At 36.0% G+C, this 18149-nt stretch overlaps 1 protein-coding gene across 18 annotated transcripts in view; it reads right to left on the bottom strand.

Moving 5' to 3' along the window:
• The window catches only part of LOC123551710 (CUGBP Elav-like family member 1), a 165856-nt gene that overhangs the window by 26672 nt on the left and 121035 nt on the right, over nucleotides 1-18149 (bottom strand). For 16 of the 18 annotated variants that reach the window (XM_053541194.1, XM_053541193.1, XM_053541200.1 and 13 more), the window contains 5 exons: nucleotides 15807-15935; nucleotides 10122-10201; nucleotides 3461-3610; nucleotides 2553-2613; nucleotides 311-373 (listed from right to left, as the gene is read on the bottom strand). In XM_053541194.1, the coding sequence (XP_053397169.1) occupies nucleotides 311-373; nucleotides 2553-2613; nucleotides 3461-3610; nucleotides 10122-10201; nucleotides 15807-15935 (483 nt within the window). The remainder of the gene's footprint in view (nucleotides 1-310; nucleotides 374-2552; nucleotides 2614-3460; nucleotides 3611-10121; nucleotides 10202-15806; nucleotides 15936-18149) is intronic. The other 2 variants (XM_053541201.1, XM_053541203.1) reach the window with 1 other exon arrangement.

Genomic DNA, 18149 nt, shown 5'->3' with positions numbered 1-18149 from the left:
TTATGACAAAAGTCAAATAGACAGAAAATCTGAACTTTTGAGTAATTTTGAACTGCACACTTAACACCTTATTACAGCTTCAAAATCTATATGGGCATGTCCTGAAGCACGTAGAACATGCAACCTAAAACAGTATACTGGAGACAGAAAAAGTTTCTGCAACTAAAGGGGTGTACTAATCACAATGTGTAAAATAGTGAACACATAAAACGTACACACAGAGCATACTCTACACAGAAACGTGTAGATACGATGAATTATGTGTTCACATTCTGTATATGTGTATACACGGGCGTGTATGTCATTATACCTGGATTGTTGCTGGCTGCAGCTAATATCGCCAGTAATTGTTGAATATTCATAGCATTTAAACCTGCAAAAAGTTAGCATATAGAAATATTCTTATCAAGAAGTTTATATTCATTGACATTTACAAGTGAAGGTTTTCCAAATGCAGATCCATTTAACAGTGTAAATGGCAAGCTCAAAACATTTACTAAAGTAATGACCCAAAAAGGGTCCCCAGCAGGGAAGTATGAATTTAGGCAAGAGATTGTAACATATATAAGACATATAGACTTAAGGAGGTGTAACAAAAAACAACATGTATTAGATCATAAAACATATGACATAAATAAATAATTGCACGTCACTGCAAACTGAAACTTTCTGCTTCTGTGCTGTTGCAAAGACAAAATAGCATCTTCATTTCGAAACAATTGCTATCAATCCTAACTATAGACAGTCCAATATAGATGTATGCGGACATCAAAGTTAAGATCAAACAGATACACTTTTCTTCTTGGCATAAAGTCAGACCTTTGCAACATTATTTTGGCAATTAAAGTATGTAAGAGTCACTTTGCAGTAAACAGAAAAAAATCAATATTTTATTTCGACATAGAAAAAAACATATATATATATACATATATATATATATAACATGACCAATGTACCAATGTGACTTTTCAAAACAAACAGAGGAATAAATTTCTGAACTCTACATCTCTTCCATTCCCAGTGTCATCTATTCAACAATAAAGTGGGTGGGGTATTGTCTTGTGATGTTAATACAGATCATGCTCCAATAAATTAACTTGTTAAGATAGAACTAAACCTGTGCACAAGAATCTACTCATGCACACTCCAAAGTTCCCCCCTCAGCTTACTTTAACACGAGCTTGTTTGAAAGTACAAATACTGTCTAATCTAACCCACAGTCCCCCTCCCTCTCCTCTATCAGCTTAGTCTGAAAGTACAAGTACTGCTCAATCTAAAACATTGCCCACCTCCAAAACCATGCTCATGTTCGACCAACCTTGAATTATTTTTAAGCATCTCTGACTTTGCTAAATAGAGAGAACCAAAAAATAGCAAAGAAAGACATTTTCTATACATCTGCTTTGGAAAAAAGAGATATGTTGAAAAAAAAATAAACAAAAGTATGAATACATGAACAAGAAGTAGTCCCATAAAGCTTCAATTTCAAACTTGGTTTTTCTACTGAATTTGTGGTATTCTTTAACATTTCAAACAAGCTCAAAAACACTACTGTTTGTAACTGCATGCCTCTCAAAAATGCATGGACATTACTTAAATACAATAGTCCGTCTCCCTGTACATTATGTAAAATTGCATGAAAAAGTTTTTTAAAGTAAACCAACACTATTCAGTAATATTATCAACCAGTGTCATCACTAACATCTGAACATCAATCCTGAAAAGATCTTCTCAACCAGATAAAAAGCAAACTAACAATTAAAACAATTATTTCAAAACTTCCTGTTAAATCAAACAAAGTTTAGCTAGAAAACCTCTTTTCAAGACTCTTTACTTCACTTTTTGTTTTGAACTTTTTTTATAAGAATGCTCACCAACTTGTGAAAGTCTACTTTATAATTCATGGTTTGGACCTTGATCAACTAAAGCAAATGGCTAAGTCTGTATTTTAACTTAAGGCCAGACTGTACGTTTACAGAAGATGTCAAGCAATTGAAGGTCAGACTGTACATCGCATGTGATGCTAAATCCAGATTCAAACCTAAATACAAGTATTCATTATCTGCAGAGGTCTAAAAGTTGAAGGTCTACAGTCAGCTTGGCTTGAAACCTATTCTAATTGTTCAAAATGTTTTGCCCGACAAGGAATAGTATAGGTTTCACTTACCCACAAGCATACGACCAACACCTACTTAGCGTTTAAATCAATACAATAGAGAAGATGCAATGTTTCAGTGGTAACACTGTTTGACCTGCTTCTCCAAAAATTACTAATATTGGGATAACAGTCCATTTACATCTGGCATGCTAAAGAACCAGACTGGAGCATCTTCCAAATCTCGCACTATCCTCCCACTATGATTACTAACAGTCTTTTGGAGAAGTCACCCATATGGTATACTGGTGGCGACTATAAATAAACTTATATTCAAAAAAACTGAATACTGTTTAAAACTGATGTTCAGCTGGCAGTGACAACACTGGAATATGTTTGAGTTATAGATTTATAATTGTTTGTCTAAAACAAAATCAGATTTCCTCCAGGATCTTACCTAAATTCCCGACATTTGCAAACATGCCTAAATTTCCAGTCGTCATTGCCTGTTGTAATAACTGCAATAGAAAATAATCATACGTCATCAATTATCAGTGAACAAATGGAGGGCAGTACTTAATAAACTTGCGAAATTACACAAGAAAGAGACCTTCATTCATGTTTAAGGTTTTAACACCCGATAAAACTAACATGCCGATATAAAGAAAAATACTACATTTCTATCACCCAGTAAAATCTGTCAGTATCGTGCCAAACAACATTTCATGGATTTCGCACTTTCTTTCATGGAAACTTAATTTCAGTACATAAAACTTATGACGAAATAATCAACTTTTCTTGCCTGATAATAAAACTGTAAGTGTTCACACTTCTACTGACAATGATCAATTAGTTTAACGGCTTCACAATGTAAAATGCTGTATTACTGGTTTCAATACAATTCGTCTTTAAGATTACATGTTTAGTTTTTCCAGTCATCAAGTAAAGCCAGTATTTTTGAAAATGATTATTATGCCATAGTTCTTTGGCTTCATATATACCACTACAAACAAGTTGCCCCCAAGTCCTATCCTATCCAAAAATTGAGTGTTAATCATTAAACTACAGGATAACCCTCAATGTATATACAAATTATGAAATACAACAGTTGGCCAAAACCCCTGGTTCTCTGTTAAAAGCAATAACCTTTTTCGCTTTTATGGCCAAGCTGTACACCAGTCATTTTTCAAAACTAATGCCAAGTGTAATATACAATTCCTTATTCCCAAACCACTTCCCCTCCCCTACCCCATCCAGCAATGTTCACATGCTGAATAAGATCAGAAAGTTGGAAATGTTTCGTTTTACCCCTACCATACTATGGCACAAAATTCAACAATTTCATGACAACCCTTGTCTACATACCGCTAAATACTGTGGCCCTAGATTCAAGCCTCCACCTCCTGTCCCTCCTCCAAATGAGGCCAGTAAATTAGCATTCATTTGCTGTAACTTTTTCTGTTCTTTTTCTTTCTGTGTGTCAGCAAATTTTACTACTAATGGTGAACTACATCCCTGAAAACATAACAAAATCTAACACCAATGACACATAATCTAGGACCAACTCTGTATTAACAATTCTGGGACAAAAAAAAACAACAACAACAAACTTAAGATGTCACCAAGTAAGCTTTTAACCTTCCAAAATAGGAAAAGTGTGGATGCAACAACCAGATCTTCTAAATGGGATAACCTTGTTTCATGTCAGTAAGATCATTCCTAAAAACTTCCACTGGAAACTGTCTTGTCTCAGAGGTTTTTAACAAGAAGATTTAAGACAAAGACAAATATTCTAGACTAACTAAATATAATTCTCACCAACTTGACTGTCTCTAGTAACCATGCAAAAAATGAAATGACAATGCCCCTGTGACAGGCTGTCTTTTAGAACTCTACAACCAGTCTGTTAGTTTGTCAATATGCCAGGAAACTGCGACATTATTGCGAAACTGTGACATTATTGCCTTATGAAGGACCTGAATTGTTACTATTCTTAGATTATCTTGTATTATACAGAGTCAGAATGCCATAAAACTTTCTGTGGTGTCTGATATTATACATAGAATACCATCCAACCTGCCATACACAGTAAAAACAACATACAACTTTCTGTGTGTCTGAAGCTTTACATAGTCAGAGCGACATGTAACTTCCAGTGTGTCTGAAAAAGTTTTACACAGTCATAAAGTCATACAGCTTTCTGCGTGTCTGATATTATTTACAGACAGAACGCCATATAACTTCCTGTGTGCCAAATATCAGACACAGTCCAAATGCCAAACAGCTTTCTGCGTGTCAGATATCACACTCAGTCGGAATGTCATTCAACTTCCTGTGTGTCAGATACCACACACAGTCAGAATGTCATTCAACTTCCTGTGTGTCAGATGCCACACACAGTCAGAATGTCATTCAACTTCCTGTGTGTCAGATATCACACACAGTCAGAATGTTATTCAACTTCCCGTGTGTCAGATATCACACACAGTCAGAACTCCATGCAACTTCTGGTGAGACAGATATCACAAACAGTCAGAATGTCACGCAACTTTCTGAGTGTCAGATATCCCACGAAGTCACACAGTCAGAATGTCATTCAACTTCCTGTGTGTCAGATACCACACACAGTCAGAATGTCATTCAACTTCCTGTGTGTCAGATACCAAACACAGTCAGAATGTCATTCAACTTCCTGTGTGTCAGATATTATTCACAGACATAACATGGAACAACTCCCTGTTTGTTTCCTGTTCAGTGGTGACAAGGACCTCAGAAGAATTACTGCAATGTCCAATCCTTACTTTCTTTACAAGAGAAGAGAACAGAATATGTCAACTGAGCCGTGCCATGAGAAAACCAACATAGTGGCTTTGCGACCAGCGTGGATCCAGACCAGCCTGCGCATTCGCGCTGTCTGGTCAGGATCCATACTGTTCGCTTTCCAAGCCTATTGCAATTAGAGAAACTGTTAGCGAACAGCATGGATCCTGACCAGACTGCATGGATGTGCAGGCTGGTCTGGATCCATGCTGGTCGCAAAGCCACTATGTTGGTTTTCTCATGCCGCAGCTCAACTAATCAATCCAATTCTGTATAAGTTGGGGCAAGACAACAGAAATTCCCAAACCATGTCAGAATATTTAAGAGAAGCGCTATCCTCCTGAGGGAACTTCTCAAACAAGAAAACCAGAATTATGCTCTAGGGTCCGACAAATCTGGTAAAACTCTGGCAATAGCAACACGCTGATTAATTACTGCCTGTTTCAATAGTCTGTAAGACAATAAACTATGGACACAATTTCTGAGTTGTGTAATATTTTTGCTGTCAGAGAGAAAATGAAAATTATTGGCAAATTAGTTTACAGAAACTGAGAAAGTACATAAAAATAACTACATGAATGATGTCTTTCTGAGTTAATACAGCTGTGACATCAATGGATTGCTTGTTATTACGCAGACGAATCAAATGTATTTTGTGCAGTTCATAGTTTTGTGATTGTTATTTTATAACAAATACTTTAATTGTACCATATTTAGTAGCATGAGTTTAGGTTGTTGGGACCTGCATTGTATTGTCAATTAACACCTGATTCACAAAAGCTTGCGCAATAAGTGTTTCCAAAATGTGCCAATTTTCCCAAATTCTAATAATTATTTCAATGTCTGTATGTTTCCAGGTGACCTTTTCATGTGATGCCGAGACTAAAAGTTGGAAACAAAAATATCTTTCAATCTCATAACAAGGGTGCTATAGTCACAAAATATGCCCATCAAGAGCTTGTTAAGTTGTCATTCTTGTATCTGACCTTTGACCTCTAAGTGTGACCTTGACCTTAGACCTAGGGACCTGGTTTTGCACATGACACTCTGTCTCCTGATTGTGAACATTTCCGCCAAGTTAAATCAAAATTCCTCCATGCATGAAGAAGAAATGCTCCGTACAAAATTTGTGGACACCTCCCGCCCACCATTCCCATAATACGTTCCGTCTTTCAGACGGGCGTATAAAAACTTTTTGTGAATGTTAATAATTTTCTAGAACTGATCTTAACTTTGCTTTACCTGAAACATTTAGGCATAAATAAAAATTGTAGGTGTGTCAATATTTTATGGAACATGCCTGGCCTTTTGGCACCACATGTAATGTCTAATAAAGTCTGGTTTTATATTTCAAACTTATTTCATTTTTATCTCAACAACCGGAGCTTCCACAAAAAAAACAAGCTTCCAAAAAAACAACCAGCAGAACTTGCAGGTGCTTAAATTTTTGATGATGTACAATGGGTAAGAAATCACAGCATATACATTGTTTATGCTGTATTACAAGATAGAACACTACAGGCTGATTTAATCTCGTGAAATTTATAACCTTAAACCACCTATATCCATTTATCAAATATCTTTTAAGCATGTGAAGTGTTCTCTAAAATTTCCTGAAATTAAATACGGCAAAGTTGAAAATATGTTTTCTTTTTTAAGCATGGCAGAAAAGCTGATAATGCAACTATTTAACTAAGACATTCTTCCAAATTATGTTTTCAATATTTCAACTCTAAACACGTTGTAAATGTCAATTTTCATTTTGTTTTGAGGAATATAAATTATTTCTTCAGCTTAAAGTATGAGCAAGCTGTATGCATGTTCCATGTCAAATAAATAAATAAATTTGCAGTTCTTGACAGAAATGTTTCTTAGAAGTAGCGAGTATAAGAAAGCATGTAAAACACTTAGAAATTATAACACACCACTCAAATAAATGTTAAGACAATCTTTTCCAACAATGAACAGGTCAGGTAGTCACTCCAACAAAATGATATTGCTCTAAGCCTTACATCTTATCACAGCTTTAAAATTTCAGAATTTGAAAGTTTTTCTTCTCTTTTCTCTGGTATGCAGTACTAGGTTCTTTTACAAGTCCTATGTCGTATGTGATCATAGCACCCATTCAATTTAACTGTATGAGTTCTGCTTATAAGCTGGTGCAAGGGGTGTAGCACTTTTCTTCCTAATCAAATCGCGTCTGAAACTATTTTGCATGGTTGCGTTCTATTATTCCAAAGGATTGTCTTATAAATTTTATCAAGCTGCAATGTACAAGATACTTCATACCTTTGGACAGGGCTTAAGTTTAACATATTGACCACTGACAATTTTTCACACAGTAAGACCTTGACAGATATTTCTCCTCCAAACTCCTTCCAGCAATAAGACAACTACATTCCCTCCCCACACTCCCTCTAGCCATGTAGGCCCTACACTCAGTCGCCTATATGCTCTCTAGCAATGAGGCCCCTACACCCCTTCCCTGAGACACTCTAGCAATAAGACCCCTACATCCCATCCCCTCACTCCCTCTAGCAACGAGGCCCCTACACCCCTTTCCTCAGACACTCTCTAGCAATAAGACCCCTACATCCTGTCCCCTTACTCCGTCTAGCAACGTGGCCCCCACACTCCGTTCCCCACATGCCCCTCTAGCAATGAGGCCCCTACACTCTGTCCCCTACACTCCCTCTGGCTTATACGCATTTTCATACAATATGACCACCTACATACTCCCTCTAGCAATAAGGCCCTACACTCCACCCCCTATACTCCCTATAGCAGTCCCCAAAAAGAAAACCTCCCATAATTTTCACATCTAAAATTACTGTGTATGATGACAGAAATGGTCCTTTTATATGCAAATCACACAAGAAATGTCTTGTGTTATTCCTCACTAATGCTTTTTAGCAGTAGCAACTAAATGGCAAAGAAGTCACAACAAGAGCTGTCACTAATGTGACAAATGCCCCCGCAGCGCCTTGACCTTTAACCTGGTGACCTTGACCTTTGACCTGGTGACCCTAAAGTCAATAGGGGTCGTGTACTCAATAAGTACTATCAGCATGTGAAGTTTGAAGGTCCTGGGTGCAGTGGTTCGTGAGTAAAGTGCCTTCATGCAAAAAGTTAACATTGGCCCCTGTGACCTTGACCTTTGACCTGGTGACCCCAAAGTCAGTAGGAGTCGTGCGATGAATAAGTACTATCAGCAAGTGAAGTTTGAAGGTCCTTGGTGCAGTGGTTCGCAAGTAAAGTGCCTTCATGCAAAAAGTTAACACTGGCCCCTGTGACCTTGACCTTTGACCTGGTAACCCCAAAGTCAGTAGGGGTCGTGTACTCAGTAAGTACTATCAGCATGTGAAGTTTGAAGGTCCTGGGTGCAGAGGTTCGCGAGTAAAGTGCCTTCATGCAAAAAGTTAAAGTTGTGACGAACGAACGGGCGGACAGTTGAAAACTAATATGCCTCCCTTCGGGGGCATAAAAACAATGCCTATGGCTGAAACCTTGAACCTGTAACAAAAATGTATGGAAATCCTGTAAATCTTGAGGATTCTCGAAAAACTTCCATATTTGCACCGTAACTGTAACAAGAGGGCCATGATGGCCCTATATCGCTCACCTGTTATCATTGCACTTGAGGACAAGAAGGTCCTCAGAAAAAATATCTAAGTCCAAAGGACAGGAACAACAAAGGGAAGAAATTTAACCAAAAAGAAAAAAAAAATCTTACAAGGTACAGATATGTCAAAATACACCTAAAAATTGGTGGTACCATCCATGTTGTACCACAGAAAAGTAGTCTCAGTTTTTCCCTACGGCCAATAATAAAAAAGTTACTAAAAATAAGCTATTTATAGTAACGTAAAAGGGAAGTAATTAAAAAAAAAATTATTGTAAGTGAACAAAAGAAGGATCTGCCAAATAAATCTGTTGACATAAATGAAATTTCAGATCAGTATCTTCATTAGTTACGGAGATATACCCATTTTAACTTGAAATAAAGGGAGGTAATTTGACATAAAATCAGTCCATAGTTATCTACCCTAACTAATGACAATAATGAAATTTCAAATAAGTCCTATAAGTACTTACTGATATAAATCCATTTTGATTACAATCAGGGGAGGTAATCAGATATAAAATAACTCTGGAACCTAAGATTGGATCGGATTTGTCATGGAATCCAAGATTTATTGTTGTTGAAGATATTTTGGAAGTTTGTATCAAATAAAACCATAAATGAAGTCTCTATATGGCTGCAAAAGCCAAAATAGCCAATTCTGGACCTTTAAGGGGCCATAACTCTGGAACCTATGATGGAATCTGGTCAGTTAAAGAAAGGAAGCAAGATCTCATGGTGATACAAGTTGTGTGCAAGTTTGGTTAAAATCAAATCATAAATGAAGCTGCTATTGTGCAAACAAGGTCAAAATAGCTAATTTTGGACCTTTCAGGGGCCATAACTCTGGAACCCATTATGGGATCTGGCCGGTTCAAGAAAGGAACCGAGATCTTATGGTGACACAAGTTTTGTGCAAGTTTGATTAAATTCAAATCATAAATGAAGCTGCTATTGTGCAGACAAGGTCAAAATAGCTAATTTTGGCCCTTTCAGGGGCCATAACTCTGGAACGCATAAAGGAATCTGGCCAGTTCAAGAAAGGAACTAAGATCTTATGGTGATACAAGTTGTGTGCCAGTTTGGTAAAAATCAAATCATAAATAAAGCTGCTATTGTGCAGACAAGGTCAAAATAGCTAATTATGGCCCTTTCAGGGGCCATAACTCTGGAACCTTGATGGGATCTGGCCAGCTCAAGAAAGGAACCGAGATCTTATGGTGATACAAGTTGTGTGCAAGTTTGGTTAAAATAAAATCATAAATGAAACCACTATTGTGCAGACAAGAAATTGTTGACGCACGGACGGACTGACGATGGACGACGGACGAAGGGTGATCACAAAAGCTCACCTTGTCACTATGTGACAGGTGAGCTAACAAAAAATAACCGACAAAAGATATGTCAACTTGCTACACTTTTATAATTACTTTATACTGTAAAACCAACTAGACAAGCCTGTAAATGTAGTTTACACCTTGTAGATAGATCTGAAGAATTATGGGAAATTCAATCCTAAGGTGTGAGAACTTCCTGGAAGGTGACAGACAAACACAGATACTTGCAGTTTGTTTGATAACTTACCTCCATTGTCTGTGAGTGATGCATGTTTTTGATACAGTTTTGAGCTGATTGTCGACTTGAAAATGTGATGAAAGCACAACCTGTAATACATTTAAAAAAAAGAAAAGAATTACACAAACATCAAAACACTCCTAGATTTCATATCATTTCAGTTGCATTTCTGCATTCTCTAAACTGACTTCCGTGTCTCGCCTTAATATATCTTTGACGATGGTAACTAAAATTTTGCAAAATATGATGTCTGTTGAAGACTATTAACTTGAGGTGACAAATTTGACAAATGTTCACAGGAAACATTTTCTTTGTTCATGTACTCAAAATCTACATACTTCAAGAATATCACTGGCCAGGCAATACCGAATAACTTCTGTTAATGGCACCTTAGAAGAGATCTCTCTTCGTAGATAATATTCTTTTCCCATTAGGATTTCTTACTAAATGAACTTCTGCATAGCAACAACCAACTTCTGACCTTTTCAACAGTGTTCGCTCTAGAGAAGCTGTACTGTATTTAAAGTTAAGGGGTTTCTCAGTTTTAAGTACACTGTTACTAAATGCATGTAGATGGAGCTAAATTAGAGGGTGCACAAATTGGGTACAATATGGTATGCTACTGTAGTCTCAGTGCTCTTCAAGTCTTGGAAACTCTTGGAGATGAGAAATTTTAAAAAGAAACAGTCATCTATCATTGTATAGCAGGCCTGTTCAATGATATCAATCCACATTGAGCACAAACAACCAATTAAAACCAACCATTGTGAAATACACACTCATAAAAACCGGGCTCTCTGGCAAATGTAACATTGATTTAGACAATACTTCAAAGAAAATTGTCTCAAAATGATGCAATTTCAAGACAGATCCTCATGCAATGCCTTCTAAACAACATTATCTCCAGAAAAATTGGAATTCAAACAGAATGAATAGATGGCAGTACTACTATTAAATGTTTTAAAAAGCAATGCCATAAAAAAATTGTGTATCTTCAAAAGAAAAGACTCTGATTTGAAGAAACTACAAAATTAATATGTAAAACAAATGTGAAAGTTTTAAAGAATATAATGCATTCTTTGCAAACCTATATTCCAATGTGACACCATAATATCCACCCCACCCTCCATAAACAAGAAACGCGGCAATGCCACGAAACCAGGTTTTCAACACTTTTCATAAGAATAAACAAGAGTGCCAGAATGTCACAATATACGCCCGTCACAGCAAATTTCTTTACTCTAGCACCTGTATTTGCAGATGTAATTTTAATTTTGTGGTTGTTTAGTAATCACTGTAATTCTTTTGTTTTTCTAAGTCCACAAAAAAACTCCTTACCAGGTAGAGATACCTTAAAATTCACCTAAAATTAGAAAGTAACAACTATGTTGTACCACAGAAAAGTGGTCTTGGTTTTTCCCTAAGGTCAATTATAAAAAAAAGTTACAATATAAGTTATTTATAGTAACAACTAAGGGAAGTTAATCTTAAAAAAAAAAAAAAAAAAAAAAAAAAAAAAAAAAAATACAAAAAAAATAATTTTAAGTCCACACAGAAATCCTTACCAGGTAGAGATTGGTCAAAATACACCTCAAAATTGGATGTTACATGCATGTTGTACTACAGAAAAGTGGTCTCGATTTTTCCCTACGTCTAGTAATGAAAAAGTTACAATATAAGCTATTTATAGTAACAACAAAGGGAAGTAATTCTAAAGAATGGAACTGCGCAAGACACTTCGTCTCATGATGGTGTATAATTGTGCCAAGTTACATCAAAATCCCTCTATGCATGAAGAAAATATGCTCCGGACAAACTTTTCATTCTTGTATCCTTTGACCTCTAAGTGTGACCTTGACCTTAGACCTAGGGACCTGGTTCTTGCGTATGACACTCCGTCTCATGATGGTGAACAATTGTGCCAACTTTCATCAAAATCCCTCCATGCATGTAGAAGATATGCTAACCCTAACCCTAACCTAACCCTAACCCTATTTTTAGTAACAATGACCTTGACCTTGATCCCAGAAACCCCAAAATCAATCCCAAGCTACAACTTTATATAAGTTTGCTATACACCAAGTTTCATAATGATAGCTCATTCCTAAGTTAAGTTATTGACCGGAAACCCTTTTTCTATTTTAAGTAACAGTGACCTTGACCTTGACCCAGAAACCCCAAAATCAATCCCAGCCTTTGTCTTGATATAAGCTACATACATACCAAGTTTTATTCAAATATCTTTACTGAAACAAAAGTTATTGACCGGAAACCTTTTTTCTATTTTAAGTAACAGTGACCTTGACCTTGACCCCAGAAACCCCAAAATCAATCCCAGCCTTTGTCTTGATATAAGCTACATACACACCAAGTTTTATTCAAATATCTTTACCGAAACAAAAGTTATTGACCGGAAACCCTTTTTCTATTTTAAGTAACAGTGACCTTGACCTTGACCCCAGAAACCCCAAAATCAATCCCAGCCTTTGTCTTGATATAAGCTACATATGTACCAAGTTTTATTCAAATATCTTTACCGAAACAAAAGTTATTGACCGGAAACCCTTTTTCTATTTTAAGTAACAGTGACCTTGACCTTGACCCCAGAAACCCAAAAATCAATCCCAGCTTTTGTCTTGATATAAGCTACATACATACCAAGTTTTATTCAAATATCTTTACCGAAACAAAAGTTATTGACCGGAAACACCAGTTTGACGCTGCCGCCGCCACCGCCGCCGCCCGCCCGCCCGACCGACATCTACCCCAATCTAATAACTCAGGTTTTCGTTGAAAACCTGGTTAAAAATTGTCCTTCCCCCTTTCATTTATCAATTTATATAATACATGTATGTTGACCTTTGATGCCCAATAAACACAAGTTTTCAGCAATACCCTTTTCCAACAATATGAATAACTAACAATTACTGCTTTCATTTCATGCCCTCTGACAATCTTTATTCTGTCAGAACAATATGATCATTGCTGAAGACGTCAAACAACTCAAAACATTCAGCATGTAGAAAACCTTTTTTTCTTATTTAGCTTCATACTAAAACTTTTAAGTCATATTCCAACTAAAGACCCAAGTTGCCTCTACTGGCATTGATTCAGCCACGGGCAGGTGCATCGCAACAGTGTGAACCACAGACTTCCTCACACAAAGAATTCTATATCCAAAGTCGAGGGTTCAACGCAATAAGGGCGTATCTACATATTTATAATAATCATATGTAGATATGCCCTTATTGGGTTGAACCCTCGAAGTGAGGTTTTGAACCCATATCTATGAGGGGTAAGTGATTCTAACTCAGAAACTTAACCACTTGGACAGGAAGGCACCTGCATGTAATTAATAATAGACAAGAAAAAAAATGATGAACAAGTCCAGCAGACAGTTCACTGATGCTCATTAAGACGTTATTCATAAACAGATTATGGAACCTTCCTTATGCAAATTACAGTTGTTTTAAATCTACTGGACTGGTTTAGAGCATGAATTAAAACTGGATGCATTTAAACATGTGTGGAGGCTGAATGTCGAAAGTAGAACCGACCAGTTTTCCATTTTAAATTGTATGTCTATAGAAAAATAGGCTGAATGATCAAATGAAAATGAATTAGTTGGATTTTTTGGCATTTCAAGACACAAAAAAAAGACCATATACTATTGCCAAAGACAAGTAAAAAAAAAAGCTGCCAAATGAGAAAATTGCTGCTTTTAGATATGACCCTAATGGACACAAAATATATATTGCATTTTGTTCCTTTGTGACCCAGTATATTGACAAACAAAAAACATAAATAAACACAAAGTAACAATTTCAGTATCTTTTATATGACTTCCAGTAATGATACATTAACCTTTCATGCCCATTCTTTATACAAAAATCTATAAGCTGTCAGGTCTGTATATTGACAAGGAGAGACATGATCCATCATGTGGGATTGTGATTTTGATAACTACATAATACAAAATATTGGTGGCAAGTAATTCTTCCTTTGCGACCAGTGCAGACCAAGATCAGATTGCACAGACGTGCAGGCTGATCACGGTCTGCACTGTTCCCTATTCAGTCAGTAAATTTTCCATGAACACCCCTTCAAATAACAAATGGTACTTCCCAAATTGAATGATGGACTAGTCCATTTTAGAAATTTAGCAGGGTAAAGGTTAACAACCAAAGACTGTTCCTGACAGATTCCCTCATAGATAACTGTTTTCTCTTTGTGTAAAATTCTCATTTCTTTGAACCCCTGAGAGTATCTCCCCTGGAGTACCCCATACATCATGACAACATCCATCAATACCACTTTCTTTTGCCAGAACATATCAGTTTTATATTGTTTAATCTATCAGCAAATCTTAAAATTATGTAACATAAAATGATATAAAACACGTAACCCCTGGTGCTGTGGGGTGCCTGTGTTGTAACAGAAGTGTTGGAAAATGATGTTCTCATAAATTTGCTGTTTCAATAGAATTTATAGCGAAATCACAGCATCACATCAACAAACATGACAAGGTATCATTTTTTGAAATAATCAGAACCTTCCTTAGAAATAATTGAGAATAAATGGTTAATGGGACATGCCCCAAGATTTAAGTCAGATATTACTGGATTTTAGGAAACGCTGCCAATAGTAACAGTAGATAACAAGAGCTCCGCTAAGTGATGCAATAAACGCCCTAAGGGTTATATCAGAGGATGGGAGCAAAATTTAAAGAACTTGACTGTTGAAGCCTAAAGGACATGAACAGCAAAGGGAAGAAATTCCAAAAAAAAATTCTAAGTCCACAAAAAAATCCTTACCAGGTACAGATATGTCAGAATACACCTAAAAATTGGAGGTACCATCCATGTTGTACCACAGAAAAGTAGTTTCAGTTTTTCCCTATGGCCAATAATAAAAAAGTTACAAAATAGCTATTTATAGTAACATAAAAGGGAAGTAATTTAAAAAAAAATTTTTGTAAGTGAACAAGAAGGGGATCTGCCAAAATAAAAAACAAGAACACCGCAATGCAGAGCAATATACATACGAAACAGTCATATGACCTTTGACCCCTAAGAGTGACCTTGATCTTGAAGCAAGCCATCCGTAACATGCGCTCTGCAAGTTGTCTAGATGTGGTGTACATTTGTGCCAAGCTTTTTTTGAAATCCTTCAAGCAGTTCAAGAGTTACAGAGCGGACACGAAACAAAATCATATGACCTTTGACGCCCAAGTGTGACCTTGACCTTGAAGCTAGCCATCCAAAACATGCGTTCTGCAAGTTGTCTCGATGTGGTGAACATTTGTGTCAAGTTTCTTCAAAATTCTTCAAGGGGTTCAAGAGTTACAGAGCAGACACAAAATTGCTAATGGACGGACGGATAGAGGGGGTATAACATATTATGTCCCTTCCGGCGTATAAATAGTAAAAATAAATAATGTTGGATTCTATGCAGTATTCATCTACAAACAAGAAAGCCAACAAAATCAACTTGACTCAGATTTTACATGGTTTCCAAGTTTGATTAAGATTGCTACAGACAGTTGGATGTAAAGCATAAAAACACAATTACTGACTATGAACATCAAACCATCTTAAAACCTTGCAAAGCGCAATTTGTGTTCTGGCGAGCTAAAAAATAACATATAACTAACTTGGCTCCCACTGACAGAAATGCGTATGTATGCAGCCTTACCTCTACTTTGACCATTTTGATCTCGTAATACCGTACAGTCTTCTATATTACCAAATGGAGCAAACATCATTTTAACTTCTGTCTCGCTAAACTTTTTCGATAACATTCCTATAAATAACTTTCTTTCTTCTGAAAAGATAAAGAAACAAAACTGCATATCAGTGAAAAATCTTACATTCTTCAGACTCCAAATATATTTGTAATATTTCAATAATATTAAAAAAAAAAACAAAAAAACAAGAGCACTGTGATGGTCTTAGATCACTCAACTGAGATTCACAGCTTGTTCACACTATGCACTCAGGTGAGCTAACAAATCCAAAAGCATGACAAAACTGAACCATAGTATTCTTGATCATGTTTCTCAAAGCCATCTTATGCTAAAATTGGAACTTATTGTGAAATACGAAGATTTGTTTCAATGCATACATTAGGATACAGTCCTATCATGGGTTTCACACAAACATGTAAAAGTTTAACCTTTAGCATGCTAGATAAATTGTCGTCTGCTGGAAATGTCGTCTGCTAAAATTGTAAAGTTCATTCAATTTGCTCCAAAATTGGAAGAAATATTGTCAGAGTAGCAAACAGCTTGGAACCTGATCAGACGCCGATTTAATCGGCGTCTGATCTGGTTCCAAGCTGTTTGCAAAGGCTGTTAAATTTGCCTGCAGCAGGCTAAGGGTTAATACAAAGGTTTGACTTGGAAAATATACGAGTACCTGTTAAAATCTATTGCAAAAAGTTCTATTAAATTCTTATTTTCTTTCAAACACTTTTTCATTTCAGAATTCTTGCATTACTGCTAAAATGCAAACTGCAAGCAATTAACCGATTTAAATTTTAGAAATTTTCACTTTAATTGGATTTTAACAAAATTTGCTAAGAAACACTGAAAATTCATTAAAAGATTATACAAAACCAGCTCTGCTTCATGGAAACAGACCAGGTTCCCAATAACTTCTGAAAGAAAAACAAAAATGCTCTCTGTTTTCTATTAAACGTCATTAAAGTTCAATCTTTAAATACTTATCTTTCAGAATGTGAAATAGTTTCTGCATAAACTAGCAGCTGCATAAATAATAAACACTTCAATGTTAGAATATAAACAGTTAACCATCTTCAATCAAAGATGTTTCGACAGTTGAGATTTTCCTGTTTAATCTGATTACATTTTTACAGTATCTTTGATATCCCACTTTTCTTAATTTGTTTCTTCGCTGCCACCCTGAGCGGAAGTTTTCTGTGGTACATGATCATACTGTCTGCCTGTCAAATGGAAAATCTGCCCCAAAAATTCTCTCTATTATGAATGAAGCATCTTCAATCAGATAAGACTTTTTTTCTTTGGAAGTTTTAATAAAGTACTTCAAAGATCGAACTATTCTGATAGAAGCATTCTAACAATTTCAAGAATGCACAGGTTTTATTTTCAACCTTGTGTACCGAAAATCCATAAATCAGCCATCTTGGATCCAGCAAGATCTTTCTTCTGCAAAGTGACAACTATCTACATTAAAATGTGCAGCACTTAGACAAAGATATATTGAGACAAACTGTTTTTACAATTCACACAAAGGTGAGCAATTAGTAAGATATTGCAAAACACCTTGCCAGTCCCATAAATCTGGTATACAGTCTAGTTATCCCCTCACCACACTAAATTACAAAACTACCAGAAAAGAGCTGTAGTCAAGATGTCAGACAACAATGTATTTCTCTTGCTCATAAGCTTAAAAACTAATTGCTGAAGAGCACACTAAAATCTGGGCAAAGTTTGAAAGCTTGACTTTCTGGATCTGTATAAAAGTGTCAGTGCTTTTACAATTACAGTATTGTCAGTCCATTTAAATTTTAGAAACGTCAAAAAGTATCTCCTCTATGAGGTCTATGACCAATGGCATTAGGTTGCCATAAAATGATAGATGGAGACAATTATGGTATGAGGGGTATGATAATGATTCACCGCCACATTTACAAAGAGCTAATGTATATATTCCAATAAATGCCTATGTGCTTTTATCCCCATCCCCTTAGCACAAGTAACAACCCATACCGCCACCCATCTTCCCAACAGCATAAAAAAGCCCTTCTGATGATCAATTAACAAAATAAACTTTGCATGAAAATAATGTTTGATACAGACAACCCTTCCTTTGTTTTCTGGGAGTGACAAATCACAATGGCATTTACCAGAATTTATCTTACCTTCATGTGAAATAACAGGCAAAATCACGGGGTGTAATAAATTTTGTTTCATTATACTTCAACAGCATATTAATTTGCAAACTATTGTTTAAGACAGGTACATACAAAATTTATGGGTTAATTTAATAAAGAAGT

This window comes from Mercenaria mercenaria, chromosome 4, assembly GCF_021730395.1.
Source record: "Mercenaria mercenaria strain notata chromosome 4, MADL_Memer_1, whole genome shotgun sequence".
Classification (NCBI taxonomy): domain Eukaryota; kingdom Metazoa; phylum Mollusca; class Bivalvia; order Venerida; family Veneridae; genus Mercenaria; species Mercenaria mercenaria.
This window is presented reverse-complemented; position numbering and strand designations above follow the sequence as displayed.